The sequence below is a fragment of the Carlito syrichta genome, unplaced genomic scaffold (genome assembly GCF_000164805.1).
Source record: "Carlito syrichta isolate Samal-C Ts95f unplaced genomic scaffold, Tarsius_syrichta-2.0.1 Scaffold315257, whole genome shotgun sequence".
In the NCBI taxonomy this organism is placed as follows: Eukaryota; Metazoa; Chordata; class Mammalia; order Primates; family Tarsiidae; genus Carlito; species Carlito syrichta.
Window position 1 is genome coordinate 155,217 of NW_007259353.1, and position 14,912 is coordinate 170,128.

The 14,912-nt window shown below is 39.7% G+C and overlaps 1 protein-coding gene across 1 annotated transcript in view; it reads right to left on the reverse strand.

Annotated features, from left to right (window-relative positions):
- Nucleotides 1-14,143, reverse strand: part of LOC103275066 (serine/threonine-protein kinase 3) — a gene marked incomplete at its 3' end in the record, with an annotated part of 81,871 nt that extends 67,728 nt beyond the window's left edge. Inside the window, exon 1 of the mRNA XM_008072484.2 lies at nucleotides 13,937-14,143. Within this exon, the coding sequence (XP_008070675.1) occupies nucleotides 13,937-13,962 (26 nt within the window). The remainder of the gene's footprint in view (nucleotides 1-13,936) is intronic.
- Nucleotides 14,144-14,912: the final 769 nt, after the last annotated feature.

A 14,912-nucleotide genomic window follows, 5' to 3' on the forward strand; every position in this document is an offset into this window, starting at 1 on the left:
CCACATGCAGAAGATTGAAACAGAACCCCTATCTATCCCCATGCACAAAGGTTAACTCCAAATGGATCAGAGACCTAAATGTAAAACCTCAAACCATAAGAACCTTAGAAAAGGAAGGAAATACCCTCATGGAAATCGGAACTGGCATCCAATTCCTGAACAAAACCCAAACCCACAGGTCATAAGAGAGAAGATAGACAAGTGGGACCTTATTAAACTGACAAGCTTCTGCAAAGCCAAAGAAACCATCAAGAGAGCAGGGAGACAGCCTACAGACTGGGAAAAAGTATTTGCCAACTCCAGGTCTGACAAAGGCTTAACATCCTGGATCTACAAGGAACTCAAACGTGCTGAAAAGAAGAAAACAAACAACCCCATTATAAAATGGGCAAAAGATATGAACAGACACTTCACAAAAGAAGACATCCGAGCAGCCAACAAACACATGAAGAAATGCTCAACCTCACTAATCATCAGGGAGATGCAAATCAAAACCACACTGAGATACCACCTAACTCCAGTCAGAATGGCAATTATCAACAACTCAAAAAATAACAGCTGCTGGAGAGGGTGTGGTGAAAAGGGAACACTTCTACACTGTTGGTGGGAGTGTAAACTAGTGCAACCTCTGTGGAAAGCAGTGTGGCGATTCCTAAAAGCTCTAAAAATTGACCTTCCATATGACCCTGCAATCCCCCTACTGGGAATATACCCTGAAGAACTCAAATCACTCTATAAAAAAGATACCTGCACACATATGTTTATCTCAGTGTTGTTCACAATAGCAAGAACCTGGAAACAACCATGCTGCCCATCAAAAGAGGACTGGATTTTTAAAATGTGGTACATATACACGATGGAATACTACGCAGCCATAAAAAGAACAAAATCATGAATTTCGCCTCAACCTGATGGAACTAGAGTCTATAATACTGAGTGACCTCTCACAGAAACAAAGATCCAAGTATCACATGTTCTCACTCATATAATGGACCTTGAACATCCAATGTAATACTATAAGAAAATGACTGACGGTACTGGGAAACTATGAGGGGAAGGGGGATGGGATTAACAGTTGCAAATATCTGTCTGGGGATGGGGAAACACCTCTTATCAACAGGGTGCTTGAATGAAATGTAATTGTACACCTAACCCTTAACTGTACCCCACACTCATAATAAAAAATATTGATTAAAAAATAAAATAAAATAAAATAAAATAATAAAAGCAAATGATTAGTCTCAGAAGAGTGGGTGATACGTCCTCATATTGGAATGAGTTCCATCAAAACTGGTTGTTTTTAAAGTGTTTTCAAATATTTTAAAGTATAATGCTTAATGTGGGTTACTTCATTTATTTGAAAAAATCCATTACATGATAAGACCTACTTCCCAATGATGATAAAAATCTTTAAAGGAATCATTGTAACACTATTTTGGCTGGCTCCATCATGTCATTTTTTTTGGTTTTTGTTGTATTTTTTAATGAATATTAAGTAAAACTGACTAATCAAGAGCTGGGAGTCAGCAAAAGGGGAAAATAAATCTCCCATCGGCCAAGTGCTTGAATTCTCTTCTGTAAAAATTAGTACTATTTATTTATTTATTTATTTATTTTATTTATTTTTTTATTTTTTTTGAGTTGGAGTCTCACTCTGTCGCTCAGACTGGAGTGCAGTGGATGCTCCTGGCCACCGCAGCCTCGACCTGCTGGGTTCCGGTACTCCTTCTGCCTCAGTATTCCAAGTAGCTGGAACTAGAGGCGCGCGCTGCCACACCTGGCTAATTTTTTTGATTTATTGTAGAGATGAGGTCTCGCCAAGTTGCCCAGGCGGGTCTCGAACCCGCAGGCTCAGGCAATCCACTCACCTCGGCCTCCTAAAGCGCTGGGATTACAGGCTAAGCCACCGAACACAGCCTATATTTATTTTTAATTTCCACTGAAACTTTATGAACTTTCAATGCTTAATTTGACTCTTATTTCTTGTATTTCTTAGGAATTCCATGAACTATAAATTTTATTCAGAGTAATCAATTCTATCCAACCGCTCTCTATGAGCTGTATTTCTACTGATTACTAAAAAAATTTTTTAAACATGATCACTGGAAAGTGGTTACTGGCTGCTACTTAATTGCAAGGTAACAGACTAATTTACATATCAACTTGTAGGTACAACCTACTGTCTGTTAATACAGTAAGTATACTAAAACTAATTCTTTCCAAAATTATATGACACCATGACAAATGCAAAGTACCAACTGTGACTGAGATAAATACTTCATTTTATTTATTCATAGCACAATAGAACTTAACAAGAGTAGCTAATGTCAAGTCTAGAAAAGGAATAACAAAAACAATAATAATAGTATCTGGTTGTGTTTCACTTTATAATTCATATTATACTTATTAGGGTTGGTTCTATAAAGTAGACTTCAGTTGCCCTTGATATTTGTTTGTTTATACACAGATATATTTTTATATACACAAGACAAAGCAGACTAATAGTTCACCTAAAAAATACAGCTTAAAATCTGATCTTGTGTCTCAGCCTGTAATCCCAGCACTTTGGGAGGGCAAGTTGAGTGGATTGCCTGAGCCCGCAGGTTTGAGAACAGCCCGGGGAACTTGATGAGACCTCATCTCTACAATAGATTTTTAAAAAATTAGCCAGGCACAGTAGTGCGCGCCTGTAGTTCCTGCTACTTGGAAAGCTGAGGTGGAAGGCTCACCAGAGCCCAGTAGGTCAATGCTGGAGTGGCCGTGAGTGTGCCACAGCACTCCAGCCCGGGCGAAAGAGTGAGACTCCAACTCAAAAATAAAAAATCTGATCTTATCAACAGCGGTGTTAGATTCTTTCATTCATTCTTCTATTTTCTATACCTTTTTGATTTAAGAACACACTAGGTCACCTAGAGTTAATAAAAAAGTGAGGTTGGCTATTAGGATAACAGTGGGTCAAAGAGCAACCAGAGCAAATAGGGAGAACATAAAGATAAAAGTTCATTCTAAGTAGTCTCTACCACATAATCTGAGTCTGCACGCCCAATTTTTTACTCAAGCTTAGAAAATAAATGAACAATGGAGATACTATCCAAAGAAAGGAGCTCAAAACTACCAGTGCCAGACCCAGCACAGTGGCTCACACCTACAAATCCCAGCAATTTGGGAGGCCAAGGCAGGAGGATTGCTTGAGCCCAGGAGTTTGAGAACAGCATAGACAACATAGTGAAAATTCATCTCTACAAAAAAAAAAAATTTTAAAAATAGCAGGTGTGGTGGCGTGTGCCTGTAGTCCTGTACTCAGGAGGCTGAGGTCAAGGCAGAAGTGAGCCGTAATTGTGCCACAGCACTCAAGTCTGGAGACAGAGTGAGACTCTCGACTCAAAAATAAATAAATAAATAAATCCCTACCAGGACCAGCTGGCGTGGCTCTCACCTGTAATCCCAGACCATGGCAGGAGGATTGTTTGAGGCCAGGAGTTCATAGTGAGATACTGATCTCTACAAAAAATTTAAAAAATTAGCGGGGCATAGAGGTATGCACCTGTAGTCCTAGCTACTCAGTGGGCTGAGGCAGGAGGTGCCCTTGAACCTAGCAGTTTGTTACAGTGAGCTATGATCATGCCACTAAACTCCAGCCTGGGTGAGACTCTCTTCACAAAAAAACTACTAGTGCTATCACACTTTTTGACAAAATACTCCATAATTTGAAAGAATATATCAGTTCTCCCATCTATGAATAAAACACTATTAAAAATAACAGGGTATTAGTGCCCATGTTAGGGACTTGAAATAACATTTCTCACTAAAAGAACCAGGGGATCTTAGAAAAATAGCTGATTGTAGATCCGGGACAAAAAATGGACAAGATGAGCCCTGGATATCTTATCACCGCAGACATCAAGAAGCTATCAAAGACCACTAGGGTCATGTTATCGCCTGAAGAGACTCCCGCTGACCAAAGATAGGACAACTTGAGCTTCAATGACAGTAACTGCAATTAATTAAATCCATCAAATATGTTTATATCCATGAGCTCATAATGGTATTTAAAAGAAAATAAATTGTCCCCTTTGGAGAAAGATAGGGAACTAATTCACTATCTTGAAAACTGGTAAATAAAGAAAATAAACATTTATCCTGTCTTTACTTTATAAATGATACCACTGGGTAACCAAACAGAAGATATGGGGAAGTGACTCTTTATAAAAACATCCAACCAATAAATGAAAACAAAATTATGTATTTAGAATTTCACTGTTTTGCAACATCCAATGAATTAACAGAAATAAGCAATATCCATCAACAGATGCTAATATCACAAAAAAGAAAGACTATTCAACATTAAGAGGTTCCTATGGTCTTGCCAAACTGATCCCTTGATGCCTAAGGGATTGAACTCAAGTCTAATTCATCCATACATGCAGCTGCCCATTTGCAGGAAATTTAGAGAACACAGGAACATTTGCGCTTGAGTAAGCAATGAGCAAAACTCAGACTGCAGAAAACTACATCTAAAAATCTGTATTCTTCAGCAGGAAAAGAAAAGCATGGAGGACTAACCTAACGATGAAAAGTGACAACTCCTATCAAAACTACTTCTTAATCATCAAGACTAACCTAAAATATCTAGCAATGCACGCTTAGGTTGTTACAATAAAAGTAAGAATAATGGTTACTTATGAGGAAAGGCTACTACAATCTATTTCTTAACCTGATTGGTGATTACAAAGGTATCTGCCTTATAAAAAGTCACCAAGTCATAAATCTGAACTGGTTCTACTTTGCAATAAAAAGATTACTTTTTTAATAGCAAGTTACCAGCATTTCAACGCCTAAAAAAGGTTAGGTATGTTTCCCATTCTCTACTCTGAGTGAAAACAAGAAGTTAAAAATAGAAGTCACAGCCAGGCGCAGCACCCAACACTTTGGGAGGCCGAGGGGGGAGGATTGCTTGAGCTCGGGAATTTGAGACCAGCCTAGGCAACATAGCAAGCTCGTCACTAAAAAAAATTAAAAATTAGCCAGGTTTGGTGGTGTGTACTTGGTAGGCTAATGCAGAAGGATCTTGAGCCCAGAAGGTCAAGGCTGCAGTGAACTGTGAATGTGCCACTACACTCCAGCCTGAGTAACAGAGTGAGACTCAGACTCAAAAAAAAAAAAAGAAAAAAAAAGAGTGATACCACACACACACACACACACACACACACACACACACACCCATGGGACCCTATTCAGTCATACAAAAAGAACAAAATATCTTTTGCAGCAACTTGGATGGAAATGGAGACCATTATCCTAAGTGTAGTAACACAGGAACAGAAAACTAAACACTGCATGTCCTCGCTTATAAGTGGGAGTTAAGATATGAGTTTACAAAGGCATATAGAAAGGTGTAACGGACACTGGAAACTCAGAAGGGGGAGCATGGGAAGAAAATTCACTATCCAGTACAACGTACACCACTGGCGGTGACAGGCACACTTAAAGCCCAGACCTCTTCACCACTATACAATGCATCCAGCATCCATGTAACCAAAAAACATTTATACTCCTAAAGCTACTGAAATTAAAAGGGAGGAAAGAGGGAGGGAGGGAGGGAGGGAGGAAGGGAGTGGGGAAGGGTGGGGAGGGAGGGAGAGAGGGAGGGAGGGAGGCAGAGAGAGAGACAAAGAGAGGCACAGAGAGACAAAAGAGACATATGCAAAGTGGGTCCAGACCTACTAAATCAGAAACTGAATTTTAACAACATCCCAGGCGATTCATGTGCACATTAGACTGTGAGAAGCATTTTTTATAAACAGTGCTTTGCAACCTTGGCTGTACGTTAGAATTTCCAGGGAAGCTTTTGAAAATCCTACTTCCCAGGTCACCCTTCAAACCCTTCACAGTCTCTGGGAACAGGCCAGGTATGGTGGCTCATGCCTATAATCCCAGCTCTTTTGGAGGTCAAGGTAGAAGGATTACTTGAGGCCAGGAGTTCAAGAACAGCCTGAGCAACATAGCAAGCCCCCATCTTTACAAAAATAAAAATAAAAACTTAGCTGGGTGCAGTGGCATCACCATTAAACCCAGCTCCTCAGGCTGCTGAGATGGGAGGATTGATTAAGCCCAGAAGTTCAAGGCTACAGTGAGCTATGGCTGAGCCACTGCACTCCAGCCTGGGCAACAGAGCATGACCTTGTCTCTAAAATGAAAAAAATATCTCTGGGAATGGAAACCAGTCATCACTATTTTTAAAGATCCCCAGATGATTATTGACTGTATTTGTCAGACAGATGTGATTTATTTGACCAACACGATCTTTTTAATTAAACTTGGTTGTCAACATTTAACAATCAGATTTTCAATAAAAATCTTTATTTCTAGGAAAAAAAAGAAGTCATTGCCCATCATTTCCTCCCTACTCACTTCCTCTTCTAAGGGAGCCACCTACTATCACATTCTAGGTCAATCAGAATCACTGGGAGTATGGGATTCCCAGAGACGATAGATACCCTAACCTGTTCCTTTCCCAGTCTTCCCTCATCCCCCAAGTTATTCCAACTGAAAACACAGAAGCCAGGATTGATTCTTCTTTCTTCCTCATTCCCCACATCTAGTCAATCAGTAAATCCTTCATTTTATCAGTAAACCCCAAAACATAATTTAATCTGTCCACTTCTTTCCATCCCCACCATCTAACCATAAACTACTGGTGATCTGCTTTTATTTTTAACCCTCTGCAATCTACTCTACCCAAACAATCAGAATAATCTTTTAAAAACATAAATTGCTTAAAACCCTTTAATGACAGCCCATGGCACTCTGACTTAAATACAAATTCCTTTCCATGGCTTGCATCATTGAATCCCGGCCCATTTTTCTGACCTCATCTCTAGCCACTTTCTCCCATTCTACAATCCAACCACAATGACCTCATTTCAAATCCTTCCACACACTAAGCTCTTTCCCACCTCCAGGCCTTCTCATATCTTTTCCCTTTGTCTGGAATACTTTCTCTCTGCTACTCACATGGATAATTTCTCAATGTCAGGTCACAGATTAAATATCACTTTCTCAGAGAAGCCTTCTCCAACTCTGCTATTAAGCAGGTTCCACCATTTTTCTCTATCGATACACACAACTACTATACCTTTCATAACTCAAGCTCCAACAAGAGTTCAAGATCTATGAGGGCAAAGACCCTATTTGTTTAATTCACCAATGAAATCAACATCTGGAATTTGGAAAACAGTCAATTAATAATTACTGAATGTATGAATAAATAAACAAATGATGAACTCAAGGCTGACAGCCAACATTTCATATGAGCAATGATCAGTAAGTAAAGAAAGCCAGTTACTGGAAGAACAGGCAGAACAGAGCAACACAAGAGAGATAGGAACTATGCAACTCCAGAAAGAAAGAGTCAAGAAAATTTGCTGCCTATTATGTTCAGTTTATGCTTTACTGAAATATATACAAAGTTCATGTAAATTACAAAAAGAAGATTAACTGGCATTCCCTTCCAATTATAAAATTCTAGATTTCATAATTTCAGAAAACCAAAAATCCTAAAAATGAAAAGATGATCTGGACTAAAAAATATTCTATATTTTGAATATAGAAACTACTTCCTTGGAATCACAAATGCTTGACAATTTTTCTAATTCTATCAATATGTGTGTGCATCAAGATACTAAGATATGACAGATCAATCAAGATAGCTGAAACATCTGAAAAGTTTACTCAGGTCACCTTTACTAAGATGCCTGGTATTATATAAACCTATAGACTAATTCAGAACCCAATACAATAGTACCTATACTAATTAATTAGCATTAATGTTAACAAATTTCTGTAATTCTTATTTTGCTAGAGTCATTTTTCAAGATATATCCTTTGATGTACTTTCAGAAATGCAAGCTAATCTTCACTTTTATACTCATAATACGGTATGCAATGAGTTTTTTTAATATCCATACATGTCTTCTTTCTTACTTTCTACTTTCACTTATTCAACTTGAGACTGCATGTAGAGAAAATAGCTATAATAAAACATTTCAAATGTAAAAAGTTTTGTTACAAGAGTAAAAAGCTTCTTGAAGTTAGAATAATCCTAACATACATGAAGCAATTCAAATAAAATCACTACTAAAATGAATCTTGGGATAAAGCTAAAAAAAAAGTTTCTATCAGATTAGCAAAAATTTCCTTTTAAAAGAAAAATGTAAAGACCTTTGGTAGTTAAAGAGGGTGGAGTTTGTGGGCAGTCAGAAATTGAGGTCATCATAATTATAGTTGAACATTTCCAGTGCACAGGATAAGTGTACACCAGAAGACAAGTGAGCCTTTGCATTGTAGCAATCCTCATATACAGTATTACATCCTCCTTTGTAAACTGTCAGACATCACAGATAACCATTTTGCATTTTCCCATACTTTTACTGGGTCATATATAAAGTGTTCAAAATATAGCTGTTTTAAAATATTAGTTTCCGGCAGGGCTCGGTGGCTCAGACTGTAATTCCAGCACTTTGGGAGCTCACGAGTTCAAGACCATCCCAGGCAACTTGGAGATACCTTGTCTCTATAATAATTCAAAAACTAGTCAGGCGTGGTGGTACTGCACACCTGTAGCTCAGCTATTTGGAAGGCTGAGGCAGAAGAATCGCCGGAGCCCAGCAGGTTGACAATGGGGTGGCCGTAAGCATGCCACTGCACTCCAGCCTGGGCGATGGAGTGAGACTCTAACTCAAAATATATATATATATATTAGCTTCCTCTCTTCCCTTCATCTCTTCCCTTTCTAGAATCCTATAGAATATCTCTATTGTATATATAGGTTGTTACAGTAACATCACTCTGGATTTCTTTAGCAATGCTATCATCTCTTTTAAGTATCAGGATAGAGATGGAAATGAAATCAATTTTCTGTCACTATTATATACATCAACAATGTTTTTTCAAACTACAGATTACAACCCATTAGTAGGTCATGAAAATAACTTGGTGGATCATGACCAGCAATTTTTTTGTAATGAAATAGAACAGAAAATAGAAAAAAATCCGAAAATATCACACAGTACATTGAATAAAATTTGCTTCAGTTTATACATATATGTATGTATACATATGGGTCTACTGGGTCTCAGTATCAATAATAAAAAATTTTTTTGCAAACCAATAATATATAATGGTCTGAAATAGTACTTCTAGTTCAACACAGACGTCTTAAAAACCATAAAAATGAAAATTTTCATAAATTCTAAGCATTTATTTTTTTTTCTTACAATTCAAGATCAATTTTCAATTTAAACCTTTTAATATGAAAGCTTTACTGATATATATTTCTGAAATGAGCACTTAATTACTTTAGAAAAGCACATTTCAATCTAGCTTGTGTTTCATATATACTTACTTTTATCTTTACATTTTTAACAAATTATTTAGGACTAGTGTATTCTTTATCTCAGCCTTTAAAGAACAATGATAAATTAACCATAACCTACAGTCAACTAAAAACTGGGCTTCTTTGTTGTCTTAATGTATTGGAATTACAGCAAATTTTGTCACACTCACTCTCTCCAACATGGAAGAGCCAACTGACTGTTCCCACCAACAGGGCCCAAACCAATCCTAATGAAGTTGTTGCGACCCTAAACTAACCAAGAAAAGCCAAAGAAAACCACATATGCTTCAGGGACCAAGTTGTTAATTTAAAGAGATACTTTTGTTCTTTTGCCCTTGGACTAATGACTTTGAACATTTTGTCCACTTGCTTGCCTCCAAAATTGGAAAATTCTCCTAGGGCCTTCCTCCCTGAGGCTGCTTTTTTTTTTTAAAGAGTTCAACTTCCCAAAGACCACTCCAGCTCTCCACTTAGTGAATCTCTCTGATAACATACACTCAGGAATTTTACCATCCAACATTCTAAGGACACATAATTTAGGATACAGACATCAAGTAAAGTCCATCTCTCTTCTCAACGCAATGTCTTTATGATATTCCTCACATCCTACTATCTACTTAACTGGTTTGTTGCTTCCCACCAATTCAATTCTTGAGAGCTCAGAGTTCTCTGCTATCTTCATTCCTGGCCTGGGGTCAGGGCTACAGATGAGACAGGCTGAAGTGGGCTCTTCATGCTGAGGAATACATAAATACTTCCTACTTAACCTTCTATATCCTCATCCCTTTACCTTTGCTTTTTCATTGCATAATAATCTATCTTGTGACTAGTAATCCATTCACTCATAGCAACATTTGTCCTTATTGAAATGAATGTTTTCTTACTTTTCATTTGTGTGAATGCATTTGGTAACCCTAATAATTTGACTTCAGTCTTCAACTTTACTTCTCCCAAACTACCCCTTCACACTATTATTTTTTTTGCCAGAGAATCCAGCTATAGCTTAAATTCAAGCACTCTCCTCATCTGTCTTCAAAGTATGCTTTTGTAGCTTACTCTCTTATTCATCCAGTGTTTTCATTGTTTGACACTAACTTTTCCTCCAATATACCTGAATCAATGATAAACTTTAAATAACTACTAATCCTATAATCTAATTGAGGAACAAAGCCTATCTGCAAAGTATCTCTCTCCAGCAATAATTAATATAACACAATATAATATACATAGAAAGATGGCATATAAGCAAATGGATATCATATTAAGAAAACAGAGAAATAGGCCAGGTTTCGTGGCTTAGCCTGTAATCCTAGCACTTTGGGAGGCTGAGGCAAGTGGGCTGCCTGAGCCCGCAGGTTAGAGACCAGCCTGGGGAACTTGGCGAGACCTCACCTCTACAATAAATTAAAAAAAAAAAAAAATTAGCCGGGCATGGTAGCGTGCGCCTGTGGTTCCAGCTACTTGGAAGGCTGAGGCAGAAGGATCGCCCGAGCCCAGCAGGTCGAGGCTGTGGTGGCCAGGAGTGTGCCACTGCACTCCAGTCTGGGCAACAGAGTGAGACTCCAACTCAGGGGAAAAAAAAAAGAATACAGAGAAATATCTTAAGCTAGAAAGTACTCAAAGATACTTTATAAGGCAGACCTTGAAGGAATAAAACATAGATTATTCTTCAGGCAAAATTCTTGAAAGGTAAACAAGTGAACAAATTTTTGAAAGAAGAACAAAGGCAAAGTTGGGGGTACCCACAGTCTACAATCTAAATAAAGAACAAGAGGGAAACTTCATAAGGACAGATTCATCTTAAAGAATAGTAACTGAAGGCTGGGGGTTAAGGCTGAAACCAAGTGATAGAAACCTTGGATACTAAGCAGACAAGTGTGCCCCTTTAAAAAAAGAGAGAGATAGGAGAGTAGCTTTACTGAAGTGATGTTTTAGCAAAATGAATGAGAAATCATGTGCAAGATGAACTATAACAAACTGTGTTCTCTGGAGCATTAGGAGGTTCTGAAGGACGGAAGTAGGGACTGGAAACCATGTCCTGGTACCCTGACTCTACTCCAAAAAAAAAAGTCCTTCTGTTGTTAAAACTTGAAAACCACTGGACTAAAGTACTAGAAGGTACTGCTGCAATTCAAGGGAAGGTCATAAACCCTGGAATAGAGTGGTAATTCTTAGGAATGAAATGGGGAAAGTAGAAAATGTGATAGGATCTAGTGACAAAGTAGATGGGATACTAAAAGAGTAGACCTACAATGAAAGAATCAAAAATGCCAACTGAGCAATAGCTGCTAGTCAAACTTAAACATCAGCAACCTAGATATGGCCATGTAAGTGTCTGAGCACCAAAGAAGTGCTACTCAAGCAGAAAAGTGAAGTAGCATTCTAATAGGAATAGGGAGATTGTTGAAAAAGATGACCACTACATTATGGAAGGTTAAGAAAGACAGCTTCAAAAAGAGACATCACTGCATGCAATAAGAGGGTGCACAGTCTTTGTAGCTAAACAGAGTCAAAGTTCTGGCACCTTCGTGACCAAGTTATTCAATCTCTCTCAGTCTCATTTAATAAGGAAAACATAAGTTAACAACAACTAACATTATTTTATAATGAACATATTACGGAGCACTGTCCTAAGTGCTTTCCATATGACCTCATTTAATCCCCACAATTCATTTTACAGATGAAGAAATTTAAATGTAAAACTAGTATAGTAAGTGGCAGGGCCAGGATTACTATTTCTTAGGGTGATTAAATAACATATATATAAATTTCCTGGCAAACAGTATGACCTCAAAAATGGTAGCTATATCTTATTAGAACGTAATGATCAATAAGGGCAACCCAAAAACTGTCAGAAATTCCTGTCATAGCCTTCCATGGGACAAATTTAGTGTCTTCATCTATAAAATATGATTAACGTCTGTAATTCAACCTACTCCATAAGGTTGCTGCGAGGATTAAATATTATGAATATGGAAATACTATGAAAAAAATTTTAAGAGATATTCAAATATAAAGGATTGATATCACATATATTTTGCTCTCCAAAAATGCCTTCTTGGCATTTTGGTTCATTACTTCAAAATAAGTCTGTCTGAAAAAAGCTTAGCATGTTAAATGTGCAACCACCACTTTGAAAAGTATAAAAAAAACATGAACGATCACCCATACCTGCCCCTGACTCTTCCAGGTTTTCTAATGTCTCTGCAAGGGCAGGGATTCTCTTACATCTATAATGAAACTCTGATAACTTAAGTAGGGCTAATAAATAGAGTTGTTCAAGATGGCCTACAGTGTTATCTTAGAGGTGCTCCTTCCAGTTCTTCCAGAAAAGAAAAAAAAGTGGCAATTTTTTTCATTGTATTAAAACTGGGTGCCCAGTGAGTAGAATACAGATAACTTACAAAATACTAGAAAAGAGTCTATCAATTGACTTGCTTCAAGGGCTCTGACTGGGAGCAGGTCAGAAACCCTCTGGCGAACACCCTTTTTTCACCTGAACAGATGGCTTCCAGGCCTCAAGGCTCACATGTCTAGTCACACAATTCACAATAGCTCCCAAAGTCCCTACCTTTTCAATTACTCCATATTCTAGAATACAACATCCTTCATCTAAAGATCTCTAGGTATCAAAGCACATGAACTCTTTAATCTCCACAACAGCACTATCTGGGAGAGAGATTAGAACCCTTATTTTACAAATTAAAAATGAAAGTCTGAGGTTAAATGTCTTATCCAATATTAAACAATTCGTCGATTCATTCTTGGGACAAAAAGGCACATTATTTACTTATATCAATGGACAACCTTGATTTAGCTTAAGATCACTGCTGATATTAGTTCAAACACACTCATTCTGTACGCACATATTTCCAACACATTTATCAAAGATTAAATATAAACTAACAATAAATACCATACCAAAGCATCACTATCTTTACACGAAAACTATATTGGGGAGGGATTCTAATTTAAGATTCCTACTGTCTTGCAACCATAAATACTTTTGAACTTGGGGGAGGGGGAGGAACACCTGTCAGAGCAGCATACCCACAGTAAGTTTTACAGACGGTGCAGCTATTCATATTTAATTCCTTAAACTGTAAGTTAGCAACCCATCTTCTCCAAAAAAACAAAAGAGCCAATATTATGAAGGATATTTGACAAGAAAGTCTATGTGGTTGTAAGAAGACCGATAATTTTCTAGTTTTAGGTCTCCCGGACTTGGAGAACTTGCCACGAGGGAACACCCTCCCAGCCCAGGAGGTCAGGCCGCAGAGAGCCCGGCGCTGCCCATCCAACTTTCCACGCGCTCCAGGCCCCGCCGGCCGCGGGGGTCGGGGGGAGAGGCTCGGACCCCCCTCGGTCCCCTGGCCTCGTGGACAGACGCGGCCGGGCCCTCGGACCCGCCTTCTGCCCCTCGGCGCGCCGAGCCCCGGCCCGGCAGGCGGGAAAGGGTCGCGGCAGGGCCTGGCCTAGCCGCCCCCGCCCTGCGGCCGCCGGTGCCGCTTTCCGGCTTCTCTCGCTCCCCGCGTTCGTTACCTCTTGGGCGCCGGCGGCTGCTCCATGGCGGCCGGGGGCAGGAAGGGGGGACCTGATGCACGGCGAAGGCCGAAGGGCGGAAAAGAGCCGGGACACCGGCCGGCCGACCCCGGGCAACCACAGAGGGAAACTCCGAGCACTCGGACCAACTTTCCCGTAACTCGGCGGCGGATCTCCCTCCCGCTCCGGAGCGCGGCTCCTCCCGCCCCGCCCCGCCCCGCCCCTCGGCCGCCGGCAGCGGCCCAGAGAGGGTGGGCAGAGCCGGCGCCGCAGAGGGTGGGCGGAGCCCAGAGCCTTGGAGAGTGGGCGGGGCCGGAGGCGGAGGGCGCGGCGAGCCGCCGAGCAGAGAGAGGAAAGAGATGGAACTGCGGGACGTTTCAGGGGTTGAGGCCCAGGCTGACCCCAGAGCCGCCCTAGTCTTGCGAAGGGCTTTGAGCTGGCCCAGAGCTCTGCTCCTCTTTTGCCTACACTGCGTTCGCCCCGGTCTGGTTTAATTCATTTCTCTGGATTTCCCCAAAAATACCTCCCAAACGTCTTGGGAAGCCGTTTGAAGTTATTACAAACTGCCCACGCTTCCCTCTCTAGTTCTGTTCATAATTACTGGTTATGTTTTCCCCCAGCCATTTGACATTTGTAGTTACAGTACTAGGGATACTTCTGGAAATTCTTGTTTGATTTTGATTGTGGACAAGCTTCTCACCACATTTCACAATAATTACATCTAATTACGGAGAAAATAAGCACGATCTTTCAGTGCGCCAGCCAGTGCACTAGGGTCTTGTGATTGTCCCAACTGCATAACCTAGCAAGCTTATCACAAATTATGATGCCTAGAAAATATTCAAGAAAAGTTTATTTCCTTCCCTCTTTGGTTCTCTACCCCAACCTGATCCCAGCAGCCTTCATTCCATTGTAATTTGACCTCTTCAGGCATCCATATTGTGTGTATACCATTTTTTTTTTTTTTTGAGTTGGA